General features: G+C 39.0%; 1 protein-coding gene and 1 long non-coding RNA gene across 25 annotated transcripts in view; one reads left to right on the top strand and one right to left on the bottom strand.

Moving 5' to 3' along the window:
* The window catches only part of LOC140847855 (serine/threonine-protein kinase TAO1-like), a 97412-nt gene extending 87097 nt beyond the window's left edge, over window positions 1-10315 (top strand). Inside the window, exons 17-18 of the mRNA XM_073229310.1 lie at window positions 289-471; window positions 5739-10315. Coding sequence (XP_073085411.1) covers window positions 289-471; window positions 5739-6065 — 510 coding nt within the window. The 3' untranslated portion in view covers window positions 6066-10315. The remainder of the gene's footprint in view (window positions 1-288; window positions 472-5738) is intronic.
* Window positions 1-15290, bottom strand: part of LOC140847856 (uncharacterized) — a 112804-nt gene that overhangs the window by 77238 nt on the left and 20276 nt on the right. For 12 of the 24 annotated variants that reach the window (XR_012128096.1, XR_012128091.1, XR_012128095.1 and 9 more), the window contains exon 2: window positions 12065-13701. This is a non-coding gene — a long non-coding RNA (uncharacterized lncRNA). The remainder of the gene's footprint in view (window positions 1-12064; window positions 13702-15290) is intronic. The other 12 variants (XR_012128099.1, XR_012128101.1, XR_012128100.1 and 9 more) reach the window with 2 other exon arrangements.

Raw genomic sequence — 15290 nt, 5'->3', positions numbered from 1 at the left:
CATTGGAGAGAAGAGATTCACAGTCTTATATCAATCAGATTTTATGTTTTTCTTTAAAAAATAATGATCATTTAGGCATCATCCAAATAGCTTATGATAGCTTTATTCTTATAATGCCGTCATTGGTTGCTGTGTTTTCCTCTTCCAGAGATGTTTACTCCAAGATGTAAAAGAGAACAGTTGTGCCCTATAGAAGAGTAGTCTGTCTTAACTTACACCTCCTCCTTTCCATAGGTCATGAAAAGATAGCTCACAGGAGGATATATCTGTTTTCTTTCTCTCTTTCAGCCGCATTTGGATGAAGCACAGGAGGCAGAGTGCCAGGCTTTGAAAATGCAGCTGCAGCAGGAACTGGAGCTGTTGACTGAACTTCAGAGCAAGATCAAAATGCAGGCTGAGGCACAACACGCTCAAGAGCTTCGGGGGCTTGAGCAGAGGGTCTCCCTCCGCAAGGCACTCTTAAAACAACAGGTATATGTAATAGAAAAAAGTAATTGTGCCAGTATTTGCTTTCATCAAAATCATTTCATAAATATATTTTCGTGATGACAGAGGTGACATTAGATTGTTTTCACAATACCATATTTCCTTAATTCTAGTTTTGGTAGTGTCTTCTTTTTCTTTAAAATTACTGATTCAGTAATGAACCTTAAAATTAACGAGTGTGATATATTAAAGGAATATACCTAAGTAGTAATTGCTAGAGGAATGATATGGAGTTATGTGAAGACAGTTGAATTGTAAAAGGATAGCTCTGGCTCCGTCTTCCTCACTTCTTTTGTGTACCTAGTTGTACCTAAAGAACTTGGAGAGAAACTTGGATAGTGAAGGAAAAAACGTTAGTAATTGCTTGAGAGAGACAAGGAAAAGGGATCAGGAATATACTTTATTCATTCATCCCTGGTCTGAAACTGTACAGATTGATGCATTACTATACTATAAAAGAGAAGGTAAAACCAGTTTTACACAGATGAAGAGTCAGGCTGAAAATATTATTTCTAGATGTAGCTTTATTTATTTTACTTATTCTTTGGCATATATATTAGAACAAGAATCCCTAAATTCACTTGTGTCCTTTAAGGTACTGAGGCTGTATGTGTGTGTGTGTGTGTGTGTTGGAGAAAGAACAATGGGTAGAAGCTTTTGAGAAAGAAAGAGAGGAAAGGCATTTTTCTGAGTAGTAGTAGAATATCACTTGTATCCAGGATTGAATGCTATGTTCCAGAATTCCTGAGCCATAAGTTCCCAGCAGCTGGCATGGTCTTAGGTCCATTGTAAGTTAACACGTGCCTAATGGTTTTGTCTATTAAAAATTGTCATTGCTTCTGGACCATTAATTGGCCCATAGATTTTCCTCTACTTTCTACAGTTCTTGTGATAAAAATAGAATACCTCATTTCTATTAAAAAAAAATATGTTCTTAAAAACTCCACCTAAATAAGGTGTTGCTATTTCTCTGGCACAGCTGTCTTTAGTACTGGCTCCTTTAAGAGTTACTTGCCTCTAAAAATTATCTCAATTGTTTCTCATTCAAGATGGGAAGACAGAAACACATATAAATTTTTAGAAAAATGTAGTTGTCCCATGTACAGAATTCATAAATCTGCCTGATTTCAACTTGCATATTTAAAATTTAATCTAAAGTTCCATCTCTTATGCTTCAAAATTATCACTAAAAGAGAAACCTATAGTATTTCAGTAACAGTGTTATGAGAGAAATATTGGTACTGTTTTATTTGTATTTTTAGCTCCACCTAGTGGCTCCGAGTTAAAGAGTGCTAATTAGTATCTTAGGTGTAGTCTTATTTCAATATATGAACTAAGGCCTTTATGTTCTACAAAACCAGGTAAAATGTTGGCATAGGGCTGATACCATTGCCAGAAGTGCAGTGGCACTCTCATACATTGTTAATGCATTTTGGAAGTATATATTGATCTTTGAAAATGTTAAGCAAAGAATTTAGAGAATTTAGAGAAAAGAAATCCTGAATACAGGAAAAGCAATATGCATAAATATGTTAATTATGGCATAGTTTATAATGGTTTAAAACACCTAACCATCTAAAATAATTAAGTGCTTATGACCAAGCCACTTAATAAAATCTTACTCAACCATTTAAATAATGGCTATAAAGATAGTATTAATGTGGAAAAATGCTTATGAGGTGTTGAATAAAATAAAAACAAATCACACTTAAAGTGAGTTGAGCTAATACTTATAATGGCTATATTAATATGGTAGATTGGTTGTGGTTTGTGTTTGATAATAGACATGCATAAGGTTATTTAGTATTAAAAATAATAAAAGAAACAGTGGAATAAATCTACAGTGCTTTGAGCTGCTACTTGATTTTTAGGGCCCGTGTTTATATTTCAAGTGAAGTGCATGACTATAAAGCAGTTTGGGGTCAGTCAGTTGGCAACTACCAAGGCAGTGATATACCCATGGTATGATCTGAAAACATCGTAACATCCGTATTTTCTGTACTTTGTGCCTACTGGTTGTACAGATAAGAAACAGTCATCTGAAAATAGAGGTGGAACCAGAGAGAACGTTAGTTGTTTCTAGATGAATAATAATTCTGTTTGAAGATTGCTTTCAGCCTCCAAATGAACCAAGAATTGTCCTCCAGGTCGAGACACCAACAGAGGATGCCTCAGTTGAGGCTCACATATGAGGTCTTACTGCAACTTTCCTTATGCTTCATTTACATTAAAATTTCAGCAAAATGACAACATAACTATGTGCATTTCATACATGCATAACAAGTGGCAGTATTTCCAAAGTATAAATGAGCTTTTCTTTTTCTTAACATTTCCTTTAATTTTTCCTGAATATTTCACTTAATATCAACAAGATGGTTGGTAGTTTTTATATAAGAATTGACAATTGGAATGTCTTTCAGGACCTTCTGAACTGAAAATACTCACACATTTGATTTCAGAGAAGATAGGTTAGGAGAGAAGTCTCAGAAGTCTTATATCCAGTGAAACCACCTTTCTTATTTACAGTAATAAGATATTTTCAAAGAAATGGGGGTTAATATAACCTATCACAAATCTTAGTTTTAATTTTTATTGAAAAATATTCTGAGTTTCTTAAATGACAAAACTAATTCAGCAAACAAAATTGAAGCTGTGCTTTCTGGGTAAAAGTGGATAAGCATTAATGTGTTTAATATTTTTATCATGAGTTTCCTTCAAATAATATACAGGGCATTCAAATTAGTTAAATACTCAGTACAAACCTATCCTTTATTAGGTCCTTTGAATTAAATGTTCTTAATAAATGGACTTTTGAAATTTTAAAATAGAAAAGATTTAAAAGAAAAATTTGAAGTTATTTGAATCCTTACAGATATATAAATTTCATTCTATATGAATTGGGTATTTTATATGTAGATATTAAAAGAGTGGAAAAGTTATTTTACAAATACATATTTTTTTTTAAACTTGGCAATTATAGAGAAACAAATAGAAATTAAAATGTCCTTAATCTCACCACTCAGGAATCACCAGTTAACAATTTGATATCTTTCCCTTGGAAGAAGCATTGTGTCTAATCTAGGTTCTTTCAACCTTCATTAGGAAGTGCCCTCTCTAAACCTTTGTAACACTTTAGTACTTAGAGTTTAATAATTTTCAAACTCATCCTACCAAAGTCCATTCTGGCCTATTTGTAATTCCCCACACACATTTTATCATTTTGCATGCCTTTGCCCATGTTCCTTCTGCTGAAAATATCTTTCCCTTCCCTTGTCTTGTAAACTTGTGCTTTTCCTTCCAAATCCAGTTTCTGTCACCTTCTCTGACAAGACTTCTTTGCCCTACTCCTCTTCCCCTATAGAGTGAAGTACTCCATCCCTTTATATTTCTGCTTTACCTTATAAATCTGTTATTACATCTTATCATATTATGTGACAGTTTTTTATTTGTATGTGTTTCCATGCTAAATTGTGTGTTTTTAAAAGGGCACTTTAAAAAATGATACATAAGAGGGGACTTGATAATATGGGTGAATGTTGTAACCACAATGTTGCTTCGTAAGATTGTATATCAATGATAACTTAGTAAAAAAAAAAGATACATAAAAATTAAGCACATTTGTTGAGCTAGATTTCTGTGTAGAGAATAATGACTTGGCTTAAGTCCTCAAGTATCTTGAAACCTAATTTAATACTTCTTTACAAATACTCTTTATTTCCTATTTTTTAAAAACTTTGTATCATGCAAATTTTCAAACATACACAAAAAGTATTAGTGAAATTCTTAAGAACTAGTACAATGAAGTCCCCAAATACTCATTACCCAACTTCAACAGTTATCAGTATCTTGCTTATATTTCATCTGTTCCCCAACTCCACATGCAGCTTTTTAGGGGAGCAGAATAGGGGACAGAGTATCTGAAATATTTTAAAGCAAATCCCAGCATAGAATCATTTCACTCCAAACACAGATAAGGAAATAAGGACTCTTTTACTTCAACATAGTCGTAATTCCATGGTGTTAACTAACAAAATTATAATAAATGTTTAAGATTACCTAATACTCAGTCCATACTTAGATTTCCCTTTGTATCTAAAAAAAGGTCGTCTTGGTTTATTTAGATTGGGGCCCAAACATGGTGTAGACATTGCATTTGATTGTCTTTTAAGCCGTTTAGTCTCCTGTGCCCTTTTTTTTATTATTGTGGACTGGGTCCTTTGCTTTGTAGGAATTGTCACATTTGAATTTGGCTGATTCCATCCTCATGGTGTCATTTAATGCATTCCTCTTTACATTTCCTGTAAACTGGTAATTAGACCTAGGGGCATGATTATATTTACTTAAAATTTTTTTCCCTTTTAAAAATTTTTGTGAGGAATTTTCATAAGGGTTACTGTTACACTTTCTTTTGTATCACATCAAAAGATATATAATGTCTAGTTGTCCCCCTTTGAAGTCATATTTGATGAGTGGGCTCAGATATTCTCATTCATTAACAATTTCTCCATCAACTTCTTCCCATTGTCATTGACTTTATTGTGTATTTTTTCACACTAAAACCTGTTTATAGTCAGCTATATTTGTAGACCTTTGAGTTGTCCAAAACTGATTATGATGGCTACCCAACCACTGATTTCTAAGTACATAGAGTCTCCTAACTTTCTAATGGAAACTTTATAGTTTTTGTTTGTTTTTCACTTAATGCTCTGATATTTCTGGAATATGGCATCAGATGAGGTTCCATTTTTATTTTCTTCCAGATGGTTAGCCACTTGTGCCTGTGTTGTTTTTCCCATTAAATTAATTAGTGCTTTTGTCCTGCATTAAAAACTTACAAACTTCATTCTATTTCTATTTTACTAATTACTGGTTCCTACACCAATACCATATTTATTATATTAGAGTGACCTTATGGTGTATCTAATAAGGCTACATTCTCCTTACCATTTTCTTTTTCAGTCTTTTTACCTAATGGATTTGGTAGCCATTGATGATAATTGCCTTGATTTATTATTTCAATAGAGATTATTACCTTTGCCTTTAAGAACTTGATTTTACACATTTTAGTAATATAAGTTATATATGATTCCTACAGTACATCTCTTTGATTTTTAAATGTACATCCTTTAGAATAGCCAGAGTGGACATTTTTATGATTCACTTTAAACCAGAATAATTATTGTTTCTGTAGTTTATAGATTTTTTAAAATAAATGAGCTTTCTTTTTGCTTCCCCCCACCAACCCACAACAGATTGAGGAAGAGATACTGACATTACAGAATGAGTGCAATGAAAGAATACGAAGCCTGCTGGAGCGTCGAGCAGAAGAGATGAAAGCTTTCAACTTTGAAAGCGAGGGACTAGGTTTTAGAAACGTCCTTTCTAACCTTGCCCCTGAGGCATTCAGCCACAGCTCCCCCGGAGCTCCTCACAGGGGGCATCCCATAGGTGGCCTACCACAAGCCTGGGGCCATCCAATGCAAGGTGGGTCCCCAGCCATGCAGGTCACCCTTCTGAGCCAATGCATGGGGTACCCTGAGGTAGCAGTATGGGAGTTTGCAATAGCCTTCGTGTTCTGAGGCGGACAGCTGCCGGAGGATGGATGGAACAGGGCATGAACAGAAGCACCAGTGTCACTTTACAAATATCCAATGGGTCACACATGTCTTACATGTAACTTAATAATTGAGAATGGCGAGGAGGAGCCAAGATGGTGGCGTGAGTAGGACAGCGGAAATCTCCTCCCCAAAACATACATATTTTTGAAAATACAACAAATACAACCATTCCTAAAACAGAGACCAGAAGATACAGTAAAACAGCCAGGCTGCATCTACATCTGCGAGAACCCAGTGCCTTGCGAAGGGGGTAAGATACAAGCCGTGGCCCGGCAGGACCCGAGTGCCCCCCACCCCAGCTCCTGGCGGGAGGAGAGGAGTCGGAGCGGGGAGGGAGAGGAGTCGGAGCAGGGAGGGAGAGGGAGCCCAGGACTGCTACATACCCAGCCCTAACCATCCGCACCAGAGCACAGACACACAGTGCGTGGTGTGCTGGATACTAGGGAAACTGAACAGTAAAACCTGCGAGTGGGTCCCCGCAGTTGGCGCACCTGGGACAAAAGAAAAGCGAGTGCTTTTTGAAGGTCTTAAAGGGACAGGGGCCTCACAGCTGGACGGAGGCGTCCCGGCACACTCAGCCCAGCAGCTGGGAATCCCGGGGAACTCCAGGCGCCCCGACTCCCCTGGGTGACAACACAGCTCGGAGGCCCCTCACAGTGATAAACAGCCTCCTGCCCATTCTCCCTCCAGCAAGGCCCTGCCAGAGCATAGCAGCAGCCTAAAAGTGGCCATGCCCACAGCAACCGCATGGAGCTTACTCCACAGTAGTGGGGCAAGAATCAGAGACCCCATCTGCACTCAGCTGCCCAGTAAAAGCCGCTAGGGGTCACCGTTCTCCCAGGAAAGGAAGGCCAGGATCAAGTGGAAAGGGAATTTGATCTCCCAGCTGACACACATGCCAACTGCCTATGACTACCTCTATCACCATGAAAAGGCATAAGAATTTGATACAGACCAGACTAACCCAGACATCCTCCCCTGAGAGGGAATCTGAGGAGATAGATTTAACCAATCTTCCTGAGAAAGAATTCAAAATAAAGGTCACAACCATGCTGATGGACTTGCAGAGAAATATGCAAGAGCTAAAGAGGGAGAATACAGAAATAAAACAATCTCTGGAAGGACTTAAAAGCGGAATGGACGAGATGCAAGAGGCCACTAATGGAATAGAAATCAATGAACAGGAACACAGAGAAGCTGACACAGAGAGAGATAAAAGGATCTCCAGGAATGAAAGAATATTTAGAGAACTGTGTGACCAATCAAAATGGAACAATATCCACATTATAGGGGTACCAGAAGAAGAGAGAGAAAAAGGGATAGAAAGTGTCTTTGAAGAAATAATTGCTGAAAACTTCCCCAAACTGGGGGAGGAAATAGCCTCTCAGACCATGGAAGCACACAGAACTACCAACACAAGGGACCCAAGGAGGACAACATCAAGACACATAATAATTAAAATGGCAAAGATCAAAGACAAGGACAGTTTTAAAGGCAGCCAGAGAGAGAAAAAAGGTCACCTACAAAGGAAAACCCATCATGTTATCATCAGACTTCTCAACAGAAACCTTACAGGCCAGGAGAGAATGAATGAAGGATCCTGTATCCAACACGATTATCATTTAAATATGAAGGAGGGATGAAACAATTCCCAGACAAGCAAAAGTTGAGGGAATTTGCCTCCCACAAATCACCTCTACAGGGTATTTTAGAGGGACTGCTCTAGATGGAAGCACTAAGGCTAAACAGATGTCACCAGAAAAAATAAAATCACAGCAAAGAAAGCAGACCAATAAAATACTAACTAAAGGCAAAAAATAAAATCAACTACCCACAAAAGCAGTCAAAGGAAACACAAAAGAGCACACACACACACACACACACAAACACCTAACATACAAAGAATGGAGGAGGAATAAGAAGGGAGAGAAATAAAGAATCATCAGACTGTGTTTACAATAGCTTAATAAGTGAGTGAAGTTAGACAGTAAGATAGTAAAGAAGCTAACTTTGAACCTTTGGTAACCAAAACCTAAAACCTGCAATGGCAATAAGTACATATCTTTCAATAATCACCCTAAATGTAAATGGACTGAATGTACCAATCAAAAACACAGAGTAATAGAATGGATAAAAAAGCAAGACCCATCTATATGCTGCTTACAAGAGACTCACCCCAAGTCAAGGGATGGAGAAAGATATTTCATGCAAACAAGGAGAAAAAAGCAGGTGTTGCAGTACTAGTATCAGATAAAATAGACTTCAACACAAAGAAAGTCACAAGAGATAAAGAAGGACATTATATAATGATAAAGGGCTCAGTCCAACAAGAGAATATAACCATTATAAACATCTATGCACCCAACACAGGAGCACCAACATATGTGAAACAAATACTAACAGAATTAAAGGAGGAAATAGAATGCAATGCATTCATTTTAGGAGACTTCAACACACCACTCACTCCAAAGGACAGATCCACCAGACAGAAAACAAGTAAGGACACAGAGGCACTGAACAACACACTAGAACAGATGGACCTAATAGACTACTATAGAACTCTACACCCAAAAACAACAGGATACACATTCTTCTCAAGTGCACATGGAACATTCTCCAAAATAGACCACATACTAGGCCACAAAAAGAGCCTCAGTAAATTCAAAAAGACTGAAATTCTACCAACCAACTTCTCAGACCACAAAGGCATAAAACTAGGAAAAAATTGCACAGAGAAAGCAAAAAGGCTCACAAACACATGGAGGCTTAACAACATGCTCCTAAATAATCAATGGATCTACAACCAAATCAAAGTAATTGAGAATGGCAATTCCACTGGAACAGTCCACCAAAAGAAACTCCCTATAGACATCATCACAAGCAGCCTCCTCACTTGGGTACTACCATGTGGAAGCTGAGTACATATAGTATATTTTATTCATTTTTATAAAGCGTTCTGTTTTGTGTTTACTAATTGGGGTGTCATAGTATTTAGCTGTCAGGTTTTGTGTTTTGTTTTGAACTTTTGGGGAAATTTTATGTAAAGGGGAATTGGTGTGTATGTGTGTTTATCAAATATGCACACACACACACATACAGTGCACGTGGTAAAAAGAAACTGGTTAGATGGGTATTTTCTGAAAACTGCAAAAACAATTCAGCAACGTGGCTTGAGTCATCACTTTTGGACAACTCTATCCTAAGAAATTTGTGAAAAGATCTAAAGCCTTTCTCTGTATACCCCAGGTTCTTATGAGCCACTCACAGCAGGCAGCCTATGCTAAAACAAGTTATTATGGAAACACACCTGTATCCCCTCACCAATGTATTTTGTTTATTAAATAAATGTATTTTGTCTGACTTTTATTAAATTGGCCTCATTTGGAGTAGGAAAAAAGGACTAATTGTGAATGAAGAAATGGATACATTGGACATCATCAGCATTAAAAACTGCTCATTAAAGTCATCAGTAAGAAAATGAAGAGGTAAGTCACAGTTCTTGAGAAAAAATACACAATACATAAATTTAAGAAAGGATTTATATCCATAATATATAATTCCTGTGACACTGTGAGAGAAAAGCAATCAACCTAATTTTAAAACAAGTGAAAGACTTGAACAGACACTTAACCCAAAAAGATATAAATGCCAAAAAGCACATGAAAAAGTACTCAACATCAAGGAAAGGCAAATTAACTATGAGATGCCATGTATACCCATCAGAATGGTTAAATATTAAAAGATGGACATTGACAAATGCTGATGGGTGTGTAATATGGTACGATGACTTTGGAAAAAGGATTGGCAGCTTATTCTAAAGTTAAACTGGTCAGGCCCCCCCCCCCCATATCCCACATTTGGGTTCTTGTGATGACTGGGAGATCTCTACTTAGATCAGGATGCCGAAACAAGTTATCCCAATTTACCCAACATAGGTTTTGGAAATTCTGAATTATTTAATGCCCACTGTGTAAGACATTGCCAGTACTCAAAACACTGAGGAATAATCCTTCCCAGGTGGAGAGCAATAGTTACGTTTACAACAAAAACTTCTATGAAGGCAGCACCTCAGATTCTTAAGACAGACTAAGGCAGGCATGCAATTCTTGAGAATAGTGCTCGCAAGGTTAAATATGTTTTCAGGGTATACAAACATGCTGATGTTTCTTCCTCAGTTCTATTGTTAATTTGATTCTCAAGTTACCACAGCAGACTAATTCATGCAAAGAACTATAGTCAGGTACAGATATGTTTCTAGGACATTTAAAAGCTTTGTTTTATTTAAAGATCTGGCAATTCCATGGAAGTGACATGCTCCCTGTGACATGCCTGATCTTAACTATATGTACAATGAAAGATATATTACCTAATGACACCAGTGAATGACTAGCCTTTAATGAAAACAAGGTATGTTTATGCACTGACAAGCCATCATTATAAAGGATCATATATTCTTATGTAGTAATAACACAGGGACCACAGAGGGGGAGCATGGGTCTCTGAATCTTGAGATGAAACCTTAAATTCACCTTGGGATGGTTCTTTACATTGATTTTGACCAATATACAGAAAAGGACTTAGCATCAGTTGAGCAGTTGCTCTGTACCAGGTACTGTATCAGGCATTTTAAAAATTGACCAGCCTGAGAGGTTCAGGAACTTGGCCAAAGTCACACAGGTGATTAAATGGTGAATCCAGAATCCAAACATATATTTGTTCCCTCCCTCCTACAGCAAGTCCTGGGCTTTGCATTCTGTAGCACCAACAGGGGTTGCTATGAGAGCTATTTTTTCAAGAAACATTTTCATATGAGAGAGTAAGAACCTTACAGAGACTCTACATCTTTATCCTAAAAAGGTTAATGAAATAGCAAGGGAAATACTTTGAGGAAGAAATACACTTTGAAATTGCTGATTAAAAAAATAACATGGATACAACAAAACTAACAAAAACCCAGATAAATGCAGAGGACAAACTGGTGGTTGCCAGGAGGGTGAAGATGAAGGGATCAAAAGGCACAAACTTCAGTTATAGAATAAGTAAATCACGGGGATGCAGGCACAGCATGGGGAATCAGTAATACTGTAATGACTTGGTATGGTGACAGATGGGTGTTATGTAACTACCCTGCCAGTGGTGAGCATTTTGTAATGTAATAAATTTGGGATTACTGTGTTGTACATCTGAAACTATTATAATATTGTGTCAACTATACTCAAAAAAAATAACATGGTTAAATTTACAGGAAAGCTATTATAATGCTTTTAAGGTAAATTAAACTCTACAGTGGGTTTTTAAAAAACTCAGATACAAAGTTTGGAGATGGGGAAGTACTTGGGAATCTATTAGAAAAGTGATTATAAAAGAGTTCTAGATAAACTGATTAATGACAAAACAATTAGGGTTATATTCCTGGACAGAATATACTGGAAGTCTTGTTATCTGCTGTTTGTATTATTTTCGCATGTAATCAGACATATCTTAAAGTCCTAGATATTCCTATCTTAGTGTTCACTCCTGTATTGTTACTCTTCACACCACAGTTCCATATTCACAATAGGCACATGACACTTGTTAAGCGAATAAGATATTAACCAAAAGAAGTTTCTTTTATATAAAATCAGCTGTTCACACATTAAAGGAGAGAAGCAAAGTTCCCACACATTTTACAAGTTGCGTAATTAATCTGTTGGAAATTAAAGGTGGATTATACTTTGTTGTTATTAAATCCACTATCTACATTTCATGAAGGGATGCATGTTTCAGAGGCCCAAAGACATGGATTTTATAAACATGCGTTTAACTAAATGCATATGTGAATAGCATTCTATACAAAGATCTCATATGTGAATAGCACTCTATACAAAGAGTTGTTTGGTTAGATATCAACCTATTATTACTTATTGGATAGAATAAATTCAATAAATTCGATACAGCAAAGAATAAAAGTCATACAGTACCTAGGTTTTTGTTGTACTGAAGTTTTGGCAACTGGGAGATCAAAAATAGAAAGCTGACAACTGGGAAATAGGGTAAGCGCTTTGTTATGTATATCTAGAAAGAGAGGTAAGAAAAGTTATTGCACAATACCGCAGAACATTTTCAAATGGAAAGCTTCTATTTTATTTCAGTTTACTCTTCAGACTACCTAAGACTAGAATGGTTCCTTTAACTTACTGACTTCCGAGTTTTATATAATGTCACTGACCTCCCAAACATAAATACCTATAAAATAATGAACCCTTCTGGGAAGGAAACAACTTTGCTTAGAGATTAGCAGTTACTTTCCCTCTGAATCCTCTTAATGTCACTAACAATGGGATGGGGACAAAAGGTGATGAGCAAGGGGGGGAAAGCCAGATGCCACAGTCAAGGCAAAGTGGGGGGAGGGCAGAAGCAGAAAGGAGGAGCAGCGGTCCACAGAGTAGTGAGCAGTAGTTCATCATGAAAAGCAGGTGACGTCTCGGGCGCTGTTTGCGGTCCCCTGGGCAACGTCACAGAGCAGCTTCCTGCCCAGTTCCCGCGGCAGTCAGGGTCTACCCAGATAGCCCCAATTCCCTGGGAGGCAGGGGGGCATTCTGGTGTGGACACTGGTCCGGGTCCAGGGTGAAAGCCGGGCTCCAAGGCTTGCTAGTGTGGAGTCCGGGGGAGTCACCAGCCTCCCAGCCTCCGGGCCAATCCAACAGTGGCACATCTGACGCGGCTGCTGTGAGCTCAGGTGGAATCACCCACGGTCAGGGCTAGCACAGTGCTTGGCATGTAATAAGCCCTCAGAATAACATCAGCTGCTATGCAGGCTCATAATCCTTCCCCCAAAACCCAGGGGATCGCAGAGATTTCAGAACTTCACTTTTCCTAGATTGTGAAAAGGCAAACAGGGCCCAGGGTCTCACCCTATCATCAAAGTCACCAGTGCTGCTGCATCAAAATACAAATATTCACAGAAGTATAAAGAGTCTTGTGTCATGAGAAGTTTTGCCACCAAATGAGACCTGACACCAACCTGTGAAAAACCTTTCAGCTCTCAGAGGTTTGTGGAGATCAGAATTGCAGAAAAGAGTATTTAGCCCCAGATTATGATTATAACTGCTGTCAGCCACCAATGGAAGCATTTTTGGGCAAGAAGGATCCCGGCCACCATTCGGTTGCAGTTCAAACACCAAATGCCAGACAAACCTAAAACTAATTTCTTACAGATACAGTGCCTTTTCCTTTTTAGGGAGCTTGAACATTGTATCACTTGTTTCCCCCAGCTCTGAATCATGCAGGGAAGGTAAGATCACCCTCATATTCCACCAGGGAAACTGGAACTCAGCAAACAGGGGGACTTGGGAGAATGGAGGCTCTGGGACTGGGACTGGGACCCAGGTTCTCCCAGTGTCTCAGCCCAGGGATCTGTACCTGGGCCAAGTCATCTTGTGTGCCACACGGTTCCCCATCACACCATTATATATTTTAATTATGAACCTTATTCAGTGAGTTGTGAATGCCAGCTGCCTCCAGATAGGCTGTGATCTCATATAAGAGTGTGTTATCTTCTTTGGGGTAAGGCAGTGAAGGGTCCGGATAGTGGGCTTCGATGTCTGCTAGGAGAGCCCTAAACGAAGGAGAAAAAACAAGAGTGATAAGCATTAGAGAGTAACTGAATTCAGACAACAGTTACTACAGGTATGAAAGAATCTTTCAGGGCCTCAGTTTCCTCATCTGTAAAATGAGGGCTTGATCCTTCTAATTTTCAATTTCTGTACCTGTGATTGGCTTTAAGTGGAAAATCTGATCCAGAATTACTTTATCTTTTGGCATTAAATCAAGTGCTTTCACCATTCAAATTTTTATGAATTGACTTACTGTTTTCAATACCTAGTTTGTCAGAAGCACTGACTTCCCTACACTGACTTTGTCCTGTGCCAAGAAGCACAGACTATTTAAGGAGAAGGCTTGAAATGAGAGCAATTGCTGGTGAGGCACAGGCTGCGTGCCCAGCCACTCCAGGTAATTAACACACCTCTAACTGCCCTCTGGATGGCTAGTGACTCTGTCCTATGGAAATGGGTAATAATTGCTCTCAATATGGATGTTAGAGGATGGAGAGGGAAAGAGCAGTCAATGGACTGAGTCATGGGAAGTATGGCTCATGATCAGCCATCATGACCATGCCCTCCCCTGTAGTTGTGTGCTCTGATAGCTGGGCTGTCTACCAGGCTTGACGCTGTGGCTACTGACATGGTGCCATGCCAACTGGATGGTTGGTCACTGGCCCCTTTGGGGGCAAGAGCTGTGGCAAGACATATGGGCCTTTATGCAGTTACTGTATATCATGTGTCTGGCCATTTGCCTTTGGCATCCCCAGTGAATGATGAAGCAGACACATTATTGGCCCATATGCGTTGGCTGGGAGGAAAGCCTGCCTCTGCTGTAGCCCAATGGTTATGACAGCGTTTGTTGCACACATTGCAAAATACTACGTAGGCTGTAGCCTGTCGGTGGGGCTTGCCAATGACCTTTGAAGAAGTCAGCAGAGCCCAGAAGGAGTGCCTTGTGTGCTCAAAAAAGGGGACTTGTATCAAGTCCTGCAGCAACACGGGAAATACTAAAGGGGATGTACCCCTTGTCTCAGGTGGCAGAGAGACTATATTAGGTCTCTGCCCGTATCAGGATATTCGTATGCCATGACTTGTGTGGACACAGCTACTGGCCTGTTGGTTGCTTTTCCTGCACGTCATGCAGATCAGCAAACCACCAGGAGGGGCCTAGAGCATCTCTTTGCAGCGTATGGCTGGCCACAGGTGACTGAGAGCAATCAAGGCACCCACTTGATTGGCCATTCGTTACAAGGATGGGTTCAGCAATTAGGAACAGAGTGGAAATTTCATATACCATATAACTTACAAGGGCAGGCATGATAGAGATGTACAATGTTTTGTTGGAATCTAGCCTGAAGCCACACACCAATGGTATACAGGGCTGGTCAGTTTGCTCACGGACAGTGCAACGGCGTTTGAAAGAGATGCCCCGGAAAGGAGCCTTAAGCCGTGTTGACAGGCTAACGCACATATTCCTGCCTCTCCTATACAACTGTATGTACCCAAGAGGAGTTACTGAAGCCAGAATATGGCCAGCAGACCAACCTCCTGCTGCCAGCCCCAACTGTGTTATGCCCTGAGACACTGTTGAGTGGACATGGTC

This window comes from Manis javanica, chromosome 2 (genome assembly GCF_040802235.1).
Source record: "Manis javanica isolate MJ-LG chromosome 2, MJ_LKY, whole genome shotgun sequence".
NCBI lineage: Eukaryota > Metazoa > Chordata > Mammalia > Pholidota > Manidae > Manis > Manis javanica.
This window is presented reverse-complemented; position numbering and strand designations above follow the sequence as displayed.